Source organism: Centruroides vittatus, unplaced genomic scaffold (genome assembly GCF_030686945.1).
Source record: "Centruroides vittatus isolate TY-2023 unplaced genomic scaffold, ASM3068694v2 contig_5, whole genome shotgun sequence".
NCBI classification, from domain to species: Eukaryota; Metazoa; Arthropoda; class Arachnida; order Scorpiones; family Buthidae; genus Centruroides; species Centruroides vittatus.
This window is the reverse complement of record NW_027122286.1, coordinates 3,415,533-3,433,097: the sequence shown is the minus strand read 5'-3', so window position 1 is coordinate 3,433,097 and position 17,565 is coordinate 3,415,533. Positions and strand designations below refer to the sequence as shown.

Sequence of the window (17,565 nt, the reverse complement as noted above, 5' to 3'; positions counted from 1 at the left end):
TTTGAGCCTCCCGTTTATCCGAAGCAGGGGCCAAAGCAGTGTGTTGGGGACGGTATGTTGCCCCTCAACTACCAGGATCCCCCTTTCCGGCATACGGGACACCACGCACGGCAAACACATGGGTGGGCGTTCAGATCCCAGCGATGGTAAAGAAGAGTTTCTAAACCATCTCTGGGAGGTCCCCTCACCACGGACAGGAACCCACATCGAGGGGAAGCAACAAATGAAACTACGTAACTTTATCGCAAAAAAACAAGAATTTCAGAAGAACCAGGACCTTCGTCACAAAAAATGAACTTTACATTTCTGTATGCATATGGTTGTGTGTTATTTGACATATATTGTTATACAAATTAATATAAAAATAACTTAAAATTAAAGTAAAATTTGTTTATTTTTGGTTGCGTGATCCCCATGTTTAATGCTGTTTTGTTTGGCTCTCTGTTGTCTAGGAACACATCCCCCATGTTAAGCAGGGTCTTACTGTACTGTAAAATTCAAGTACAATAAAATTTGTCTAAAATGGTACTGTCAGAATTTTCCATTTTCATGGGTTCCCATTTACAGAGGGTTATGTTTTTATTCATAAAAAAAAAAAAAATGTTGAAATGCATTACATTTCATATTTAAAACTGTTTTTCCTTCAATATAAATATTTTATATTTCAAAGCCCTATTAAAAACACCAAAATGTAATTGGTGTACAGAGGGAAAAAAATCTGTATAAGACCTAAACTTTGAAATGTTTTAAATGTGACCAAGAATTTAGCTGCTGTTAAGCCAAAAAATTCCACTTAATTCAGGTTACTCAGATATTTGATTTCTGTAATTAACAATTTGACATTCTTGCTGCAATGAATAGATTAATCATAAATTGTTTAAAAAAAAGAAATAAAGCAATATAGTAACAGATTATAAATGATAATAGTAAAATTAATTAAAAGAATAATATGACTTTCTAATCATTAGTTATCATGCATACTAGTTTAATATCCCTATTGAATGATTTGCAGTCTTTAGTTTAAATGTTTATTTATCACTTCAATAAATTATCATTATTATATATATTTATGATGTTTTGGTTTTAACGAAATTTTTGAAGTCTCTTGCTGTTAGTAATCATCACAAAATATATTTCACTTAAAGATCAAAATTAAAAATTTATAATGCATCTTAACAAAATAATAATTTTGTATAGAAACTGAATTGTTTTTCTGTTTTGTTTACATATGTTACCTTAAAAGAGAAAACAGGATATATATATATATATATAGCAAATTAAGCCTATGATTTCCAAAAAGTAATAAGCATTAGGAATGAACTATAATTACCTCTATGTTAGAAAAGTATCTGTAGAACTATATCTTACTGTATTTATAACATTACAAATAATTTACCACTAATTCTGCTTAAGTAGTAAATGATTTGTCTGTTATAGTTTATTTTTGTTTCATAAATATTTAGTTTTTTCTTGTTTATTTTTTAAATTTCAATCATTTAAAATCTCTAATTCAGATTACCCAAAAAATAAACTCATTTTCTTAAACAAACAAGGAAATAAAACCTTTATAATCAACATTTACTGCCATGGATGCCAATGTATAAGTCAAACTAGCATGTAAGTTGACCTCAAGAATTTTGGTTTATACTTACTTATATCTACCATATACATGCAACCATTGATAAACTAGATCTGAAATGTTATGTCAGGTATGAAGCCCTCAAAAAATATAGTGCTAACCCTCAGTTCATGGCATTCTGAGATATTCAATTACAAATAATGCACCCTAACATCAGCACATATCCATATTAGCTGGAGAAAAAGTACACTGGGACATTGCTGATTGCAAAAAATAAACTAAATGATATTATGTCCCAATGAAATTGGTTCCTGAAGCATACCAAGCTTTCTATTAGCAGATCAAGGCAGAAAACTGTTAATGATGTGGAAAACATTGATGAATAACACCAAGAAAAATAAAATGATGTAAACCAGGCCTGGGAGTGCCATTTCCCCTCAGAAAAAGTGAGAAAAGTGAGTTCAAATACAGAAAAAGTGAGTGCAATAGTGACAAGACAAAGTGAAAAACAGAAAGGAAAACTCAGCAAAATAGCAGTAAAAGTATCAATAGTTATTTTCTTTTTGTTCTGTTATGGTTAAACACATTTTAAAAATTTCTGTATATACTGTAATACAGTAGCCACTTGTTATATCACAGTTTTTGGTCCCCCAAACATCCTTTTTAAAAGCATTTGAGTCAATAAATTTTAAATTACCAATTGCCACTGAATTTCTATTTACAACTAAATATGGTATTTTATTTCTATTACTGTCCTTGAAACTATCACTGTAGGTAAAACAATAAATTTGTCAAGATCTAAATATGCAGAACAGGTGGATAGATCCATTATCATTTGTTTTCTTTTGATATAAAAGTCGTTTATTTATTAGTTTTAAGTACTGGCTCCTCATTTACAAGTTTCTGTGAATTTGAAATTTCACACCTTTATGTGAATTGACCATACTGCATCAATTCACATGAATGTGTGAAATTTCGAATTTACAGCATAATATGTAATGAAAAGTTTTCTTCAATTCTGAATGAAAAGTTCAAAAATTTTTATACAGTAGTAACTTTATTTTGCTTTTTAGAGAATTTTTACTCTGTAATTTTATAAGTTTTGATGTTCTACTATATATTCAAAATTTATTTTTTTAAATTTTCAATTACAGCATTTATAATTTTTATTGAAAAATATAAACTACACAAATTTCTAATAAGCGATTTATATAGTACTGTATAATAAAATGGCAATTGATATTTTGTTTTTACATCAACAGTATTTGTCTTTCAATGTCATTGTTAAAGAAACAATAATGAGTGTTTCTGGTATCGATGTTTATGTAAATGTCAATTAATATGATATAACCATGACTAAAAGTCAGGATTGAAAAACTGAGCTTATTTTATATCAGAAACACTTGCTGATGAAAGAAGAGATTCCATAGCATGTATAATCTGTTTAGTAAAAGCCCAAAATTTTTATTACTCAGTTATATTGCGTTTTTTTCTGTCTCCCGATAACGAGTGGCTACTGTATTTCCAGTAAACCATGAATAATTAAAAAGTCTTTGGCTTCTGTAAATAATCAGTCATGAAAGATGATGTTCTTTTATTAAGATTATTCTGGATGTTTTCAGCTTCCTCTTGCTTTTGAACACTTAACACTAATAAGCATCACATGTGCTGCTTGTACTTCATTCATGTTCTTGCTGTTAATAGCCTTCTCCAGTTTTTTTTGTTTGTTGCTTCTAACAAAACTTGGTGGCATGTATTTCATTTTCTTCTACATTTTTCTGGTTTAAACTCAGCTGCAGTCCATAATCTTCACAATACAGCTTTCTTTTGTTGTTCTTCAAAATGTTTGTGCTCTTTTTTTCTGTTTCTCTTATTCTTTTAACTTCTTTTCATTTTCCAATTGTTCTTGATAAATTCTATGTGCTGAGGGAGCTAATTTCAGTAGTCTTTTGTAATAGGTACAAGATGTGGGTTTTGGTCATACATGTTTAGTCCCTTCTTAACAATCAAAAGTGAATTAAGCATTCTTTCCAACACTGATGCTCTATCAGGAGAAAGTGCTCTGCATGAAATTAACCCTCTCTCTCATGGAAACGGGATTTTCAATGCTGATTTCACTAATTTGGCTATACTGGGATATTTATCTGTTATTTTTTAATGCTTATGCTGATTATAATTGTGCATTAATTGAGAGACTAAAAAAGTAAAGGAAAATGTAAATTCATATTTACATATAAAATTTACAAATAAATTAAAAGATTCGAAGTGTTGTAAAAAGTACAACATGTGATTGCTTGTGAAAAAAATTTTCACACACTTCCCAAAAGGTTAACAAGGTTGCAACAATGTTGGTTTTTATTCATCTGCAGGAGAAAGTTCCTTGTTATTTATGAAATCATTAATAAAATATCATTTTATTTATATTATTTAAAATATATTTATTTCAGATTTATTGTTTTATTTTGAAATCAATATTTACACATCTTGAAAAGAAAAGATTAAAAAATGGATATTTCACAAGTAAAGTAATCACACATTTTATAAAAATACTGCTTACTATATGAAATAATTATACTTGTAGTCAATTTAAACATATAGTTAGGAAGATATAGATGTGATTTAATGTTAACAATATGCTATGAAATCATTAAAACAACTTTATTTAACTCAAGTTTATGAAATTATTTAAAGATAAATCAAGTAAAAAATATTTTTGTAAACAATTCCATAAACTGATTGTTAATTAAAACTAAATAATCTGCCAAATTATTGGGCTATAACAAGGATAACTAAATAGTCAGAAACGAAATAATTTGTCTAGTGGTAGGCGGTTACGCTACTATCGCGTGTTAATTTTAATAATTAGATATATTTTGAAATTATGTTGTCAGCTTGAGAGATTAATCCCTCTGTGTAGTGTTTTCTCCCCTGCAAAAGGATTTTAGTTATTTTCTTAGAAAACAGCCAAAAACACAGAAATGCTTAGAATACTCATTTTTAAACTTTGTAGAAGGAAATGCAACTCTGAAGAACTAGATTTTGGCTAATAATGAAAATATGGCATGAGTACATAACTTTACTCAACACTGGCTTCTGAATTTGTAATGAGAGAGATTTTTTAAGTGCATAAAGAATTCTTTTACGTACGTGAAATAAATTTTTGTTTCCTATAACCTAACAACACTGAGTGGCAGTTGTGATTTTGAGCGGGACTCAAAATCGCAACTGAGTATTTTCTTCCAGAAAATTTTATTCCGATAGTCTGATAATTTGGCAGATAATTTGGCTTTAAAATTATTTTTGATTTGTCTCACATCTAAAATAGGCATATGAAAATGACCAAAAAAGTGAGAAAAGTGAGGATACTTCAGAAAAATGAATGACTCCGAAGCCCGTGTAAACAAAAAGTATTTTCTAAATGATATTTTTTGATTTTCAATAAACAACTTTGTGAGAATTGCAAAGATTCTTGCAGAGATACACTGTTATTCCACATTATCCTGATCTGTAAAATCTTTCTTGTAAGATTTTTTTTTATCAGATAATCATAATATTTTAATTTTTGAGCATGAGATGACAGCCACATCTAAAGGCAAAGTTCAGAGAGCAAAAATATTAACACACACCCATTCATATGATTTTAGAATGTTTTCAAACATTCAAACTCAATTATGTCAGAAATGTTATTCTGAAGGTTAGCACTATACATCCCTGAAAACTTCACATACTATAGTACAGGGGTGGCCAACTTTTGTGCACATAAGATCTACTTTTTATCGTAAAAATGTGTCGCGATCGACTTGTTGTCATAGGCATAGTCTAAGTGGGGAGGGGGAGTGTGAAATACATACTATGTTTATACACTGTGTTTCAGTACGAAGTGCACTCACTGCTTATGAGTCGAGTCATAACTGCATGCATACAGTTACGTTCGGTTACAAATATAATACATTAAGTTAAGACATCGCTAGCGATTGACCAAAATTGGCTCGGCGATCGACTTGTTGGCCACCCCTGCTATAGTATGTGGATAAATACAGTAGCATTGATAGACTACTGAAATGTCACACACACACACACACACACACATATATATATATATATATATATATATATATATATAGCAATAGCAAAAGTAAACACCATCACCACATCATTTTCATTAAAACCCTTATCATATACATATGCCCATCATATAACTCAATGGCTAGTTTCAGAAAATATTTTTCAAGCTTAAAAAAAATCAGCTTATACACTGACATAAAATGATCAACAATATAGCAATAAAATGACAGTATTTTATTTATATTTGGATATTATTGATATAATAATCATAAGCTGGATGTATACACAAATCTAACTGATATGACAGTGACCTTAAAAAATTTCATATACGACCTCAAAAGTCAGCTAACTACATTTTTATCAAGAAAATCAGCAATTTGTGACAATATGTCAAAATGATTTTGTGCATTGTCTTGCTAAAAAAGAAGAATTTCATCTTAATAACTTTTTTAAAGTTTTAAGTAACAAAATATTTGAAAAAGAATGACAATAATTTAATCTCTGCAATGGTTAATTGAAACACCCTGCATTTAAAAAAGTCTTGTTCTTTGATTTAAATTAGTTACATTGCATTTCTGAGGATGGATTAAAAACTAATCTGTAAATGTTGAAGTTAAATCAAAAACTTGTAAATACACATTTTAATTTAATTAAATATGATAAATTTCAAAATAATTACTGATATTATTTTAAGTAATTTGATAAATACATACTTGTAATGAAGTAATTGTACGATCAACATGAATTGGTGATGTTTCACAATTTTCAGTAACATACAGAAAATCAGTTGGGGCTGGTTCTCCATCAACACCATTCACACACTGGATTGGATTTAATTCTTTGCCTCTTGATATATCTCTAAAACATACATAAGAAAATGATAAGAATTAAAATATAATTAATTTACTTAAAAATAAATTTTCTGTTTTTTTGCTTTGCACTGACAGAAAAATTAAATACAACTCTATATGAATCATATAATGAAATAATTATCTTGTGATTGATAAATAAATACTTTTAATTGCAGAAAAATATTTAACAAAGTAATTTATCTAAAACAAGCTGCATGTCATAAAATCATTTCTGTTAAATGTTAATTCAACAATATATTGATCAGACAACTCATAAGTTCAGAAGATCACATTTCTAGAGATAACATTATCTAAGTAGCACAATTATTGTTTAGTCTATATAAACAGGCAGTCTCCAATTTGTGACATAGTTTTGCTCTGGGAATTCTTCACAAGTCAAAGTCGCAAATTGGGCATAAATCAAATATAAAAAATAATAGTAATAATGGAGCACATTCTCACCATTATTTCCCAAGGCTGCACATTCGCTTTTATATATATTTACTCGTATAAAATGCAATTATAAAAGCTAATATACAGTATAATGTTATATTACATGCATTTTGCTTCAAATAAATGTTCAATTAATTAATTGCAGTATTTTGTTTACAAAGATTCACAGACATATATGGATAGTCAACCAAATTCAAAGGAATTGAAAATCATACTGAAAATCACTGGATACTAGTCTTCAGGTAAAATTTTTATTTATTTATTACTAATTCACTTTATTATAAAATTGAATTTAAAATCCAAGTCACAGAATTAAACACACAAAAATTAGGAGTTATTGCTATACAAAGAGACAGAGAATGAGAGAGAATATATGAGTGTGTATTGTTTATTTCCCATTACAGTATTATATTTAACATTTAATTGTTATACTATAGCATTAGCAAATACAACCAATAGTTTAGACTCAAAAATAATTTTTTAATATGCTAGTTTCGGCCATCAGAAGTATGGATGCGTGTAAGTCAAGGACTGATCATATATTAATAGAAAGTCATTAAATAGAACAGGAAGAGAATAATTGCATAGATTATTTGTTCTTGCATAAAACTTATACATACAGGAGAAAATAAATAATTAAATTCTATTTCCTATCAAAACCAAAACACACTTTAATTTTATTGCAACTATGTTTTAACTTCTTGCTCATATATAGCATATACAAGTAACTTAGTGTTTTTCACAAATAAAATTTATATTGAGACTGTTTAACAAATTTGACCAATCTAATCACTAATTTGTACAGCATTTCTTTAATTTGCCAAATCATTGATTTAAATCTTGTTTTAGATATCCAAAAACAAATGGTTTAGATCAATAGAAATGCTGTTTACAGGAAGTTATGTAATATTACATATTATTAACTACTTAAACTAAAATTTTGATTGGTATACAGATTTTTGTTGTATCCAGATCTTTTTGCTTAGTTTTCAAGATGTCTGCTTATGAAATCTGCTTTTAAAATCATTTTAATATTAATTTTATTTTATTCAGTACAAATACAAAATTATTCCATATAGTATCATGAATTTACCATATTTATTGTACAGTATATATTATCAAAATCTACCAGGAATTTAAAATTATTAAATATAACCTCTTGTATAAATTGCATCAAATTTATAATGAATTATATCATCATAGCTTTATTCTTTAAACATTTTAATAAAATTTTCAAATTTGAAATATTAAATAGACTTTATCCTCAATTTCATACAAATTGATTAGTATATCTGATTAATATTTCTGATCATTATGTATCATTGTCACATCAACATTTACAATGATTATATGTTGCAATAAAATTTATTATGGAGTTTTGATAATAGTAAATATCAAAATTTTTAAAGTTACTTTGTTGATTAATAAATTACACTCTCCTATTTACATAATTCATAAAATGTATTGTAATGAAATTAAATTATTTCAATTATAATAAAAATTTATTTTAAAGGTGTCATGAAATGATGAGAGCAATTCTTTTTTTTATTTGAGTATGTATTATAAAGATGCATTTAATTGGATTATTGTAAAATTATTTGTAAACATAAACCGTTAACATTTATTACAATATTTGAGAAATAGTTATAATTTTAAAACATATGCCTGATTATTGATAATCAACATTCCTAATTTAAGTACAAGTATTAAATAAAGTCCATCTTTTATCCAATTAATACTTAATTACATACAGAATTATTAATTAGTTATAAAATTGATTTTGATTGTTTGTGCATTATAGAAAAGAGTATATTCAAAATAATAATATTTTAATTAAAAGTACAGCTCACAGAATTCAAAGAATTTGATTTGAAAAATATCAATCTATAAAAAAATATACAGTGAAATGTTGAAAATGCAGTTACCAAAAATCTGGATTCAGTTGTCAAAAATGGTATTCATTTACATGTATATTTGAAAATCCAAACAGGTCCAATCCAAATAGATTTTCAATGCTTCAGTGTAATTGCATTTTTACAACTATATAGGTGAAACAAAAATAATTTAACTATTCACTTAACTATCCTTTAAGAAATCAACATCTAAATTTTATAATCTTCCACTTTTTAATTAATATTTAATTATACAAAAATTCTGTCAATTATGTCACAGGCTCTTTAGGCAGTTTTTGTAATTTTTGTTTTACCTTTACAAACTGATTAGAAAAAAATTTCTATTTTAAAATTAAACATCATCTGCTTAAATATGTTTAAATAATTATTTTGATTTATACAAATATTAAATAATGATCTGAAATGTTTTAATTACTGACAATAAAATACTTTTGAACAATACTACACAATGTTTATATAATATTAATTAACATACAACTGGAAAATAAGATTTCAAAAATTCATATATTTCTGACTATTCAATTGCCTTAAACAATAAAAGTATAAATTTAATTTCAATATAAATATCTAATTCTCAAAAGTTCTGCTGAATGAAAAATACTCAATAAAATCAGAATCTTCATTCATACAATTAATTTCAGATTAGGAAATATAATTTAATTTACCTATGTAAAATACGTTCAGATTTGCAAACTCTGTTAGCAGTAAGACGTTTCAATTCTTGATTCATGCTAAGAGCCATCCAAGTCTGTGATGTTTGGTCAGGACAACACTTTTGAAAAATACTTAAAAGTCATTATTTAATGTAACAATAAAATTTTTATCATGATAAACAGAAATGAATAAACTTACATTTAATGGGCATTCATTTTCTTTATTTCTTGTCTCAATATCAGCTCCTCGAGCAAGAAATAAACTAAATACCCAATATAAAAAGTTAAGAGCATATTAAATGCTACATGTAAATTGCAACAATAAAAAATTATTTTAATTCTACTTACACAACACATTCATAATTATCTTGTCTTGCTGCAATATGCCTGAAAAATATTTGATATATACAATATTATTCAAATATAATTTTTGTTATTTATTTTTCTGATTAAATTATTGTTGATAGATATCAATATAAAAACAGTTCATTCATAAAATATTATATTTTTTTTTTATTTCTATCTTCACTTCCATAATGCACAGTTATAATATATTTTATAATAATCAAATAAATGTATTCTATTATTATATCATTTTATATCTACAAGGTGATCATAAAGTTGTCCTATTCTGAGGACTCTGTAGCTCCAACTAATAAGCCAATTGACACTAAAATTTGTGTACACATTATTCAAAAGAAAGGATTTTGCAAAGAAAAATTTATTTTCAAAATTGTCCATTAGAGTAAATGGCACTGCAAGCAAAAAAATGTGATGTGCTTAGTCACATGGAATGGTCAAGACTTTTGCATAAATATTTCACTTATGATTATATGATTAATGATCAGTTCCAACTGTCTGGCCACATTCTTTGCATTTGAGTCAATATGATTTCTGGCTGTCAGGCATTTAAAAAATATGGTTTATCATGGTAATGCTGCAACATTGACAGACTTAAATAATAATATTGCATTGCATTTGCAAACCATCATGGGGGAACAGCTTCAGTCAGCCACTGAACACACAGTGCAACATCTTGAAATTTTGTATTTAAATGATGGGGAACTCATTTAACAGTATTCCTTGCATCACTAAACAATCTGTACAGCACTTATTGGTATATCTCTATAAGAATGAATAAATGCTTTTTCATTGTGTTAACTGTTTTATTTTTCAGCACCATTTACCCTGTAGCACGCAATTTTGGAATTTTTCTTTGCAAAATCTTTTATCACATCCTTTAAATAGTGTGTATACAAATTTTAGTGTTAATTTCTTATTGGTTGGAGCCATCTGAATAAGACAACTTTAATTATGATCACCTGGTATTTTGAATATGTTTTACTATTAAACAGAAAGGAAATTGTAAAAAATGTTCAAAAATATATTTTAAGCAATGCCTTAAAGTTGAAATTGTTAAACTTTACTTTAAAATATTTTTAGGCATCTTTCCATATACATATTAAAACTAATGGTGTAAATCAGTCTATTTATTTCAAGAAATAAGTAAATAGAATCATAATAAAACCTTTCAGTCTGTTTGGAAAAATATAATGAATAAAATTTAAATATACTATAGGTTTATGAATAAAATTTAAGCAAAATGATTTATTTATTTATCATTCTATAATACATTCTGTACCACTTAATTAATTATCTAATATTAATCTTACAGATAACTATCAATTAATAATTTTTTGCATATGAATAATAATGTTATAAAATTACTTTCTCTTAATTCATTTTGATTTTTTAAACTACTAATCTTTAAGAAATAAGTGTATGAAATTAGATTTAATGTAATTTATCTGGTTAAGATTTGTGACATTAATTATGATTTTAGAACAATCATTTTTGCTTGTTAACCTCCTTTCCAAAACAAGATTTAACTCATCAACTCTCTTTTATACTTGTAAAAAATAAGAATAAAATAATCAAAAAGTAATGAAATAAAAAAAAATCAAATAAACATATTTTTTTATTAAACATAATTTAAAACTGTTTTTTACTTTACTAAAATTTAAAGATAAATATAGTATTTAAGGGTCACTATGAAAAATTTAAAAATATTGCCAGTTTAAAATTTTTTTACCATTTCAAATTATTTATTGCCACCAGTTTTACTTACTAATTAATGCAGGTACAAGTAGCCTCATCAGTTTGGCATCTGGAAACCAAAAATAAGCTGTCGCTTACAAGGAGAGGAACAGATGTTCATTTCTCCTGTTTAAACAAAACTTGGTAAGCACATAGCCTTAAACACAAATAGCTCTTTGTCCAAATAATAGAACCCACTTCTCAAGTATTTCCAAAAACTGGGCCTCTGAGAATTTAGTGTTTGGCTTATAAGCCTTTGAAAGTCTCATGTCTGAGTGGCGACAACCAAGTTGATAAGTCACTAGGCACTGGGCATAGACAGTACAGGTTTGAACCTTTGGAATTTTAGTTTAGTTCTTTTTATATGTAATGTAATTATTTTATCACATCAGTAGCATCATTATTACTATTATTATTCCTCATGTTTAAAACTTATAAAACAATAGACTAAAAATTGTGATGTCATTTCCTGTTTAGAGAAAACAAGTTCCTATAGATTAACTTGTTTACATTGTTAAATAATTTTTATTTGTTTAAATTTATTTTCAGATATGATGGTAATGTTTAATTTGAAGTGTAACAAACATGATTGGAAATTGTCCATAATATTAAGAATTGAAAAAATAAAACATTGTAACTATCCTATCCTATTTTTCATACTGTCTTTTTTGTTCACAGACAGTAATATCTGAAGCTTATTTGCTTATGAGGACATAGTATGTAATCATGAGAGAAAATATCTGAAAATAAATGTGAAGAAATAAAAGTTTTATTTAATGATTTAAAACAGTTAAATTTAGACACTTGTTTTCACTAAACAGGAAATGACATCACAATTTTTAATCTCTTGTTTTATAAGCTTTAAATGTGAGGAATAATAATAGTACAGTAGAGCATCAATTACCTGAATACTGATCAACTGAAACATTGGTTAACCAAAAGTGTTCCAGTTGGCAAATTCAAATTTCCACTAGCTAGTGCTGTGGAGCTGCAGCACTCTTCCCTGAAGTGTGCTTTGTGATTCAATTTCATGCTGAATGTCGAAATAAGTGGACTAGGGATTTATTGCCAGTATTATATTTTTCTTGCTACTTTAACAAAAATATTGTCCCCTGGCAATATTTTTTATTAAAGTGGTGACAAATACAACACCACCTGACAATAATTAATAAGTACAATAAAAATAATTTTTTCCATAAGTAATCCCTGAATATTTTATCAACTTCTCAGAGATCAAAAAATCAGAATAATAATCCTATTTGAAATACTTGTACTTTTCTTTTGGAAGATTAAATACTTAGAAGTGAAATTACTATTCCAAGACTTGATCTCATTTTTATAAAATATTTTAAAACCTGTGAATTAAAAATAAGCATTTATATTATTTTCTATCTAATTTCCATTAAAAATGTATATACCTCTCAATACCTTCACATCTATCAATTTATAAATAATAAATTTCCAACAGAATATGTCTTTTCAATAAGATTACCATCAGGAAATGATCTTTTATTACGTAATAAGAACTTTACTCAATAAGATAAATGCCATCAAAATATTTCGTACTGCTTTTTTATTGTTGTTTATTTCCATTTATCTGGCATTAATTTAATAATAATTGTGTAGAAACAGTTCATTTCATGCATGTCTTGATATATTATTATTAATTATAATTTTAAAACATTCTCAATTAACTTTTTTAATTTCTCTATTTAAGTTAATTGTAACTACACTTATCATAATTTTTATTCTTGGTGTTCATACAGGCAATATCTTTATTCATTTGTAATAATAAAATAAACTAAAATATATAGCATATTCTTGCAAATCCAAATATCATTTAATTTGAACCAATTTTATTCATTTTCCACTAAACATTCCTGCCAAAAACAAAAAGTTGTAGATTATTTTTTAAAACATGGTGTAGTATTTGTAAAACTAATGTATGTATGTAGTATACATTAATTTTAAAATTCATCATGTTTCAACATAAATATACTGTATGTATCAAGCATAGTATAAAAATTTTTTGAATACATGTATTTGTCTTTATTCATTTTGACTTGTTTTACTTTATATATAGCTCTAGTAAACCAAACAACTATGTACTGTACAGTACAGTAGAGCTTCAATTATCCAAACACTAATCAACTAAAACATTGGTTAATCGAAAGCGTTCCAGTCGGACTGTGTCGGGACATGTGTCATGCTGAATCGAATGTTTTTGATACTAGATTAACTTCTAAAGTATAATTTTTTTTTGTTTTCATATTTTTCAATATATTTATTTTGTTTGTACAAAATAAAGAAATAATTTTTAATGATACAATAGCCATGATTATTATTATAAAAATTTTCGTTAGGCTTAACATCAACGAAAATTCAATGTGAAGCGACATGCAATGGAGAAAAATTTCAACATTGAATATATTAATATACTATATATTAATAATGTATTTTTTTGTACATAATCAGTTATCCGAAAAATTGATTTTTCAAACAACCCCAGTCCCCAATTGATTCAGATAATCGATGCTCTACTGTAATTAGTTTAAACTCTCAAAGATGATTTTGAGGCAAATCTATATTTTTTATATTAATAGTGAAATAAGAAAGAATCAACTTTTGTTATTAAAAACTTACAATGGAGTATCACCATGTTCATTTTGGGCAGTTAAATCACATCCAATATCTAAATACATTTGTGATATATCTACACTTCCAGAAAATGCTGACCAATGTAAAGCAATGTTTCCTTCCTGAAATATTTTAACATGATTTGAATTTCAAATTCAAATAATTGATTTCATAATTTGAAATCAATTATAATCAAAGATTTAAAACTTGTTTACTACTATTCAATTCATAAAATATACCAAGAAAAGAAGTTGAAAAAATTATCATTTAAAAAAAATTGTTACATTATCTCTTATATTGGGGTCAGCTCCTCTTTCAAGCAATAAACGTATCACATCAATATGCTTATGTTCAGATGCCCAAACAATTGGAGTCCAGCCACCTTCATCCTACAATAAAATATTTTTCAAAATTAACTTGTAATACAAATTTAGTTAATATACCATAATAAAATTTATTAAAACAAACTTGAATTAAAATGCATAACTTCTTTTCTTTCTATGTACATATGCATAATATATGGAAAATACAACAATTGTATATTTCCACACATTTAATTTCAGTATTCTGTGTATCCAATATACCACTATATTGAATGTACTTTTTATACATTTTATTAGTCAAAAACATCTCATTTCCTTTGTCCAAAAATGTTAATTTTCCTTATTATAATACTGATCCACAATTCCAATAAAATTTCAAAACTTTTTGGATTGGAATGCTAATTTTGATATTAAATTTAATTTAATGCTTAACAAAAATGTGTAAAATGCAGGTTGTAATTATCTTACTTTTTTGTTTTGATAAATCATTAACAAAAATATAATACATACATTATTCTTTCAAAAATTTCTCTGGCAACTACAAGTAATGAAAATGTAAGTATAAAAATATTTTGAAAGATGTTAAGTGAAAAATAAAATATGCTGCACTTATTACAAATTTTTTAACATCAAAAATGATAATTACTTTACATATTAATAATTTTAGTAGCAAACAGAAAAATAAGAAAAATTCATTCTTATTATTTTGTAAAACTTGTTTCACTCTACAAATAAATAATATTTTTTGATTTAAAATAATGTCATTCAAAGAAAAACAAGTCATGTATTAATTAATGTTGATACTTTATTTATATAAAGAAAATCCTCTCTCTAGATCACATGGAATTAAAAACAGTGTGATCACAAGAATAGTTATGACAAAGAATTATTATTCTATTCTAACCATAGATAAATACAGATAAATCAGAATGGTTTGAATATATAAAGAGAATGGCAGACATTACAAAAGAAAGTTTTCAAATGAATGCCAGAGAGAACATGCAGAAGAGCTAAAACTAGAAACTGAATAAATGAAATTGAAGTGGTTACAAAAAATGGAACTTAGACATACACTCAGAAGGAGTGAAAGAGAGAGAGTGGGTTAGAGAAGAATGATTAAAAGAAGTAGCTAATATATCAACTATTTGGTTGAGTATAATTATTGAAAAAATCCTAATGAAAGAATTTATATAAAATAAGAATTGCAAGTAATATTTCTAGAATCAAACAAAAAATTAATAACTAATTTAGATATTATAGATTACAGAATTTTGATATATAGATTATCTATCTGAAATGCCAAGCTATAATAATGATCTTGATGTAATGATACTAGAATTTTCTTATATTTGAAGAAACACAAACAGTTACCTGAATATTAACATTAATTCTTCCAGTATCAAGTATCATTTTACACATTTTAACACTACCACATCTGGAAGCTAAATGCAATGCAGTCATGCCCTCTTCTCCCTATGAACAGCACAATAGTAATTTTAAAAAGTTTTGAAATTAATGATTAAATTTATACAAAAAAAAACTTAATTGAATAATAATTATCTGTGATATTGATTTTTATAGTAAATGTCTAAATGAAATTTATTTTATTTTACATTTGTCCTATATTACATTTTTTTAGTATAGATTGAATACCTCATAATAACTTTAATAGTTTTTCTTTAGTGTATGTGTATACAAAATTTCAAATTATATTTATTACAGAGTAAAACCTGCACAAAAAAGTTCATTTAAAATATTTGCAAATATAAGCAATGAGCATGTCTAGTCATTATAAATAACAATAAAAACATTAATAAAGTGGAATTAATTAGAATATTTCATTACATTTAATATAAATCTTAAAAAAGTTGGTCTAATGAGTGATTTTGAACAAGTACAGATTTAAAATAATAAAGACTGTATGCCCATCAAATAATGAAATTCTTTGTAAAAATGGCATATATTAAAAAAAATTAACTATATCACTTATTATAATTTTGGTCTATAATAGAAAATATACTACAAATATGTTAATCTATAAGAGAACTTTGTAAAAATTTGCATAATGTTGTATAAAATGTCACAAAAAATTTTGTTGAAGTTATCTCTAAATCATAAGAAGGGTATGTTTTTCTATTTACTGGTAGGCTCAAAGGCCAATTTATTTTATATGCATTTACTTCAAGAAATAAAACCTAGAACACACTACTGGAGGGGAAAATTTGATTTAATCTTTTAAGACACTTTTATTGAATTTCTTTTACAATTTAAATATTTCATGTTTTCTTCTCCTAAAAAAGAATTTTAAAAAATTTCACTTTAATGTTTTTCTTTAGCTTGTTCACTTCAAAATATCTATTCTATTTTCAATTGAACAAACCATATATTCCATAGTTAAAAATGAAAAGAAACTTAAAAGATTAATTTAACTTATAAATATAAATCTGTATCTTCCATAATAATATACTATTATGGAATATGCAAATTCATAATTTATAATCATTTATGAAGTTAAAATAATTATTAATTAAATGAAATAAAATAAAATCACAATATACAGAGTTTACTCACACGGGCATCTAAATGTGCACCAGCCTTGATTAGATACTGAGCTACAGCTACCTGTTTTTTCTCTACAGCAAGCATTAAAGGAGTACAGAGATGATCATCCATTTGGTCCATTAGTGCACCAGCCTAAAATTATAATTGGTTTGTATTATTTATTTATTTATGAAATCAATCTACAGGAAGCCCGAATTACAGGTCTGTTTAACATACTAAGACTCTAACATAATATTACATAAAAATTGAAACATAATAAAACATAACATAACGTTGAATATATGCATACAAAACATTTGAATTGAATTTAATACATAACAAAACATAAAAATTGAAAAATGTAAAAGCATATTGAACATGTAAGAACAATTTATACATTAATTTTTATGTTTAATATTAAATATCTTCAGCAATGACTGAAACTGTAGCTTA

The 17,565-nt window shown here is 26.0% G+C and overlaps 1 protein-coding gene across 3 annotated transcripts in view; it reads right to left on the bottom strand.

Annotated features, from left to right (window-relative positions):
* The window catches only part of LOC136978243 (histone-lysine N-methyltransferase EHMT2-like), a 68,024-nt gene that overhangs the window by 23,261 nt on the left and 27,198 nt on the right, over positions 1 to 17,565 (bottom strand). For 2 of the 3 annotated variants that reach the window (XM_067273911.1, XM_067273913.1), the window contains exons 11-18: positions 17,143 to 17,265; positions 15,943 to 16,044; positions 14,533 to 14,637; positions 14,255 to 14,370; positions 9,863 to 9,901; positions 9,714 to 9,777; positions 9,527 to 9,633; positions 6,358 to 6,502 (exon numbers count right to left, since the gene is read on the bottom strand). In XM_067273911.1, the coding sequence (XP_067130012.1) occupies positions 6,358 to 6,502; positions 9,527 to 9,633; positions 9,714 to 9,777; positions 9,863 to 9,901; positions 14,255 to 14,370; positions 14,533 to 14,637; positions 15,943 to 16,044; positions 17,143 to 17,265 (801 nt within the window). The remainder of the gene's footprint in view (positions 1 to 6,357; positions 6,503 to 9,526; positions 9,634 to 9,713; positions 9,778 to 9,862; positions 9,902 to 14,254; positions 14,371 to 14,532; positions 14,638 to 15,942; positions 16,045 to 17,142; positions 17,266 to 17,565) is intronic. The other variant, XM_067273912.1, reaches the window with a different exon arrangement.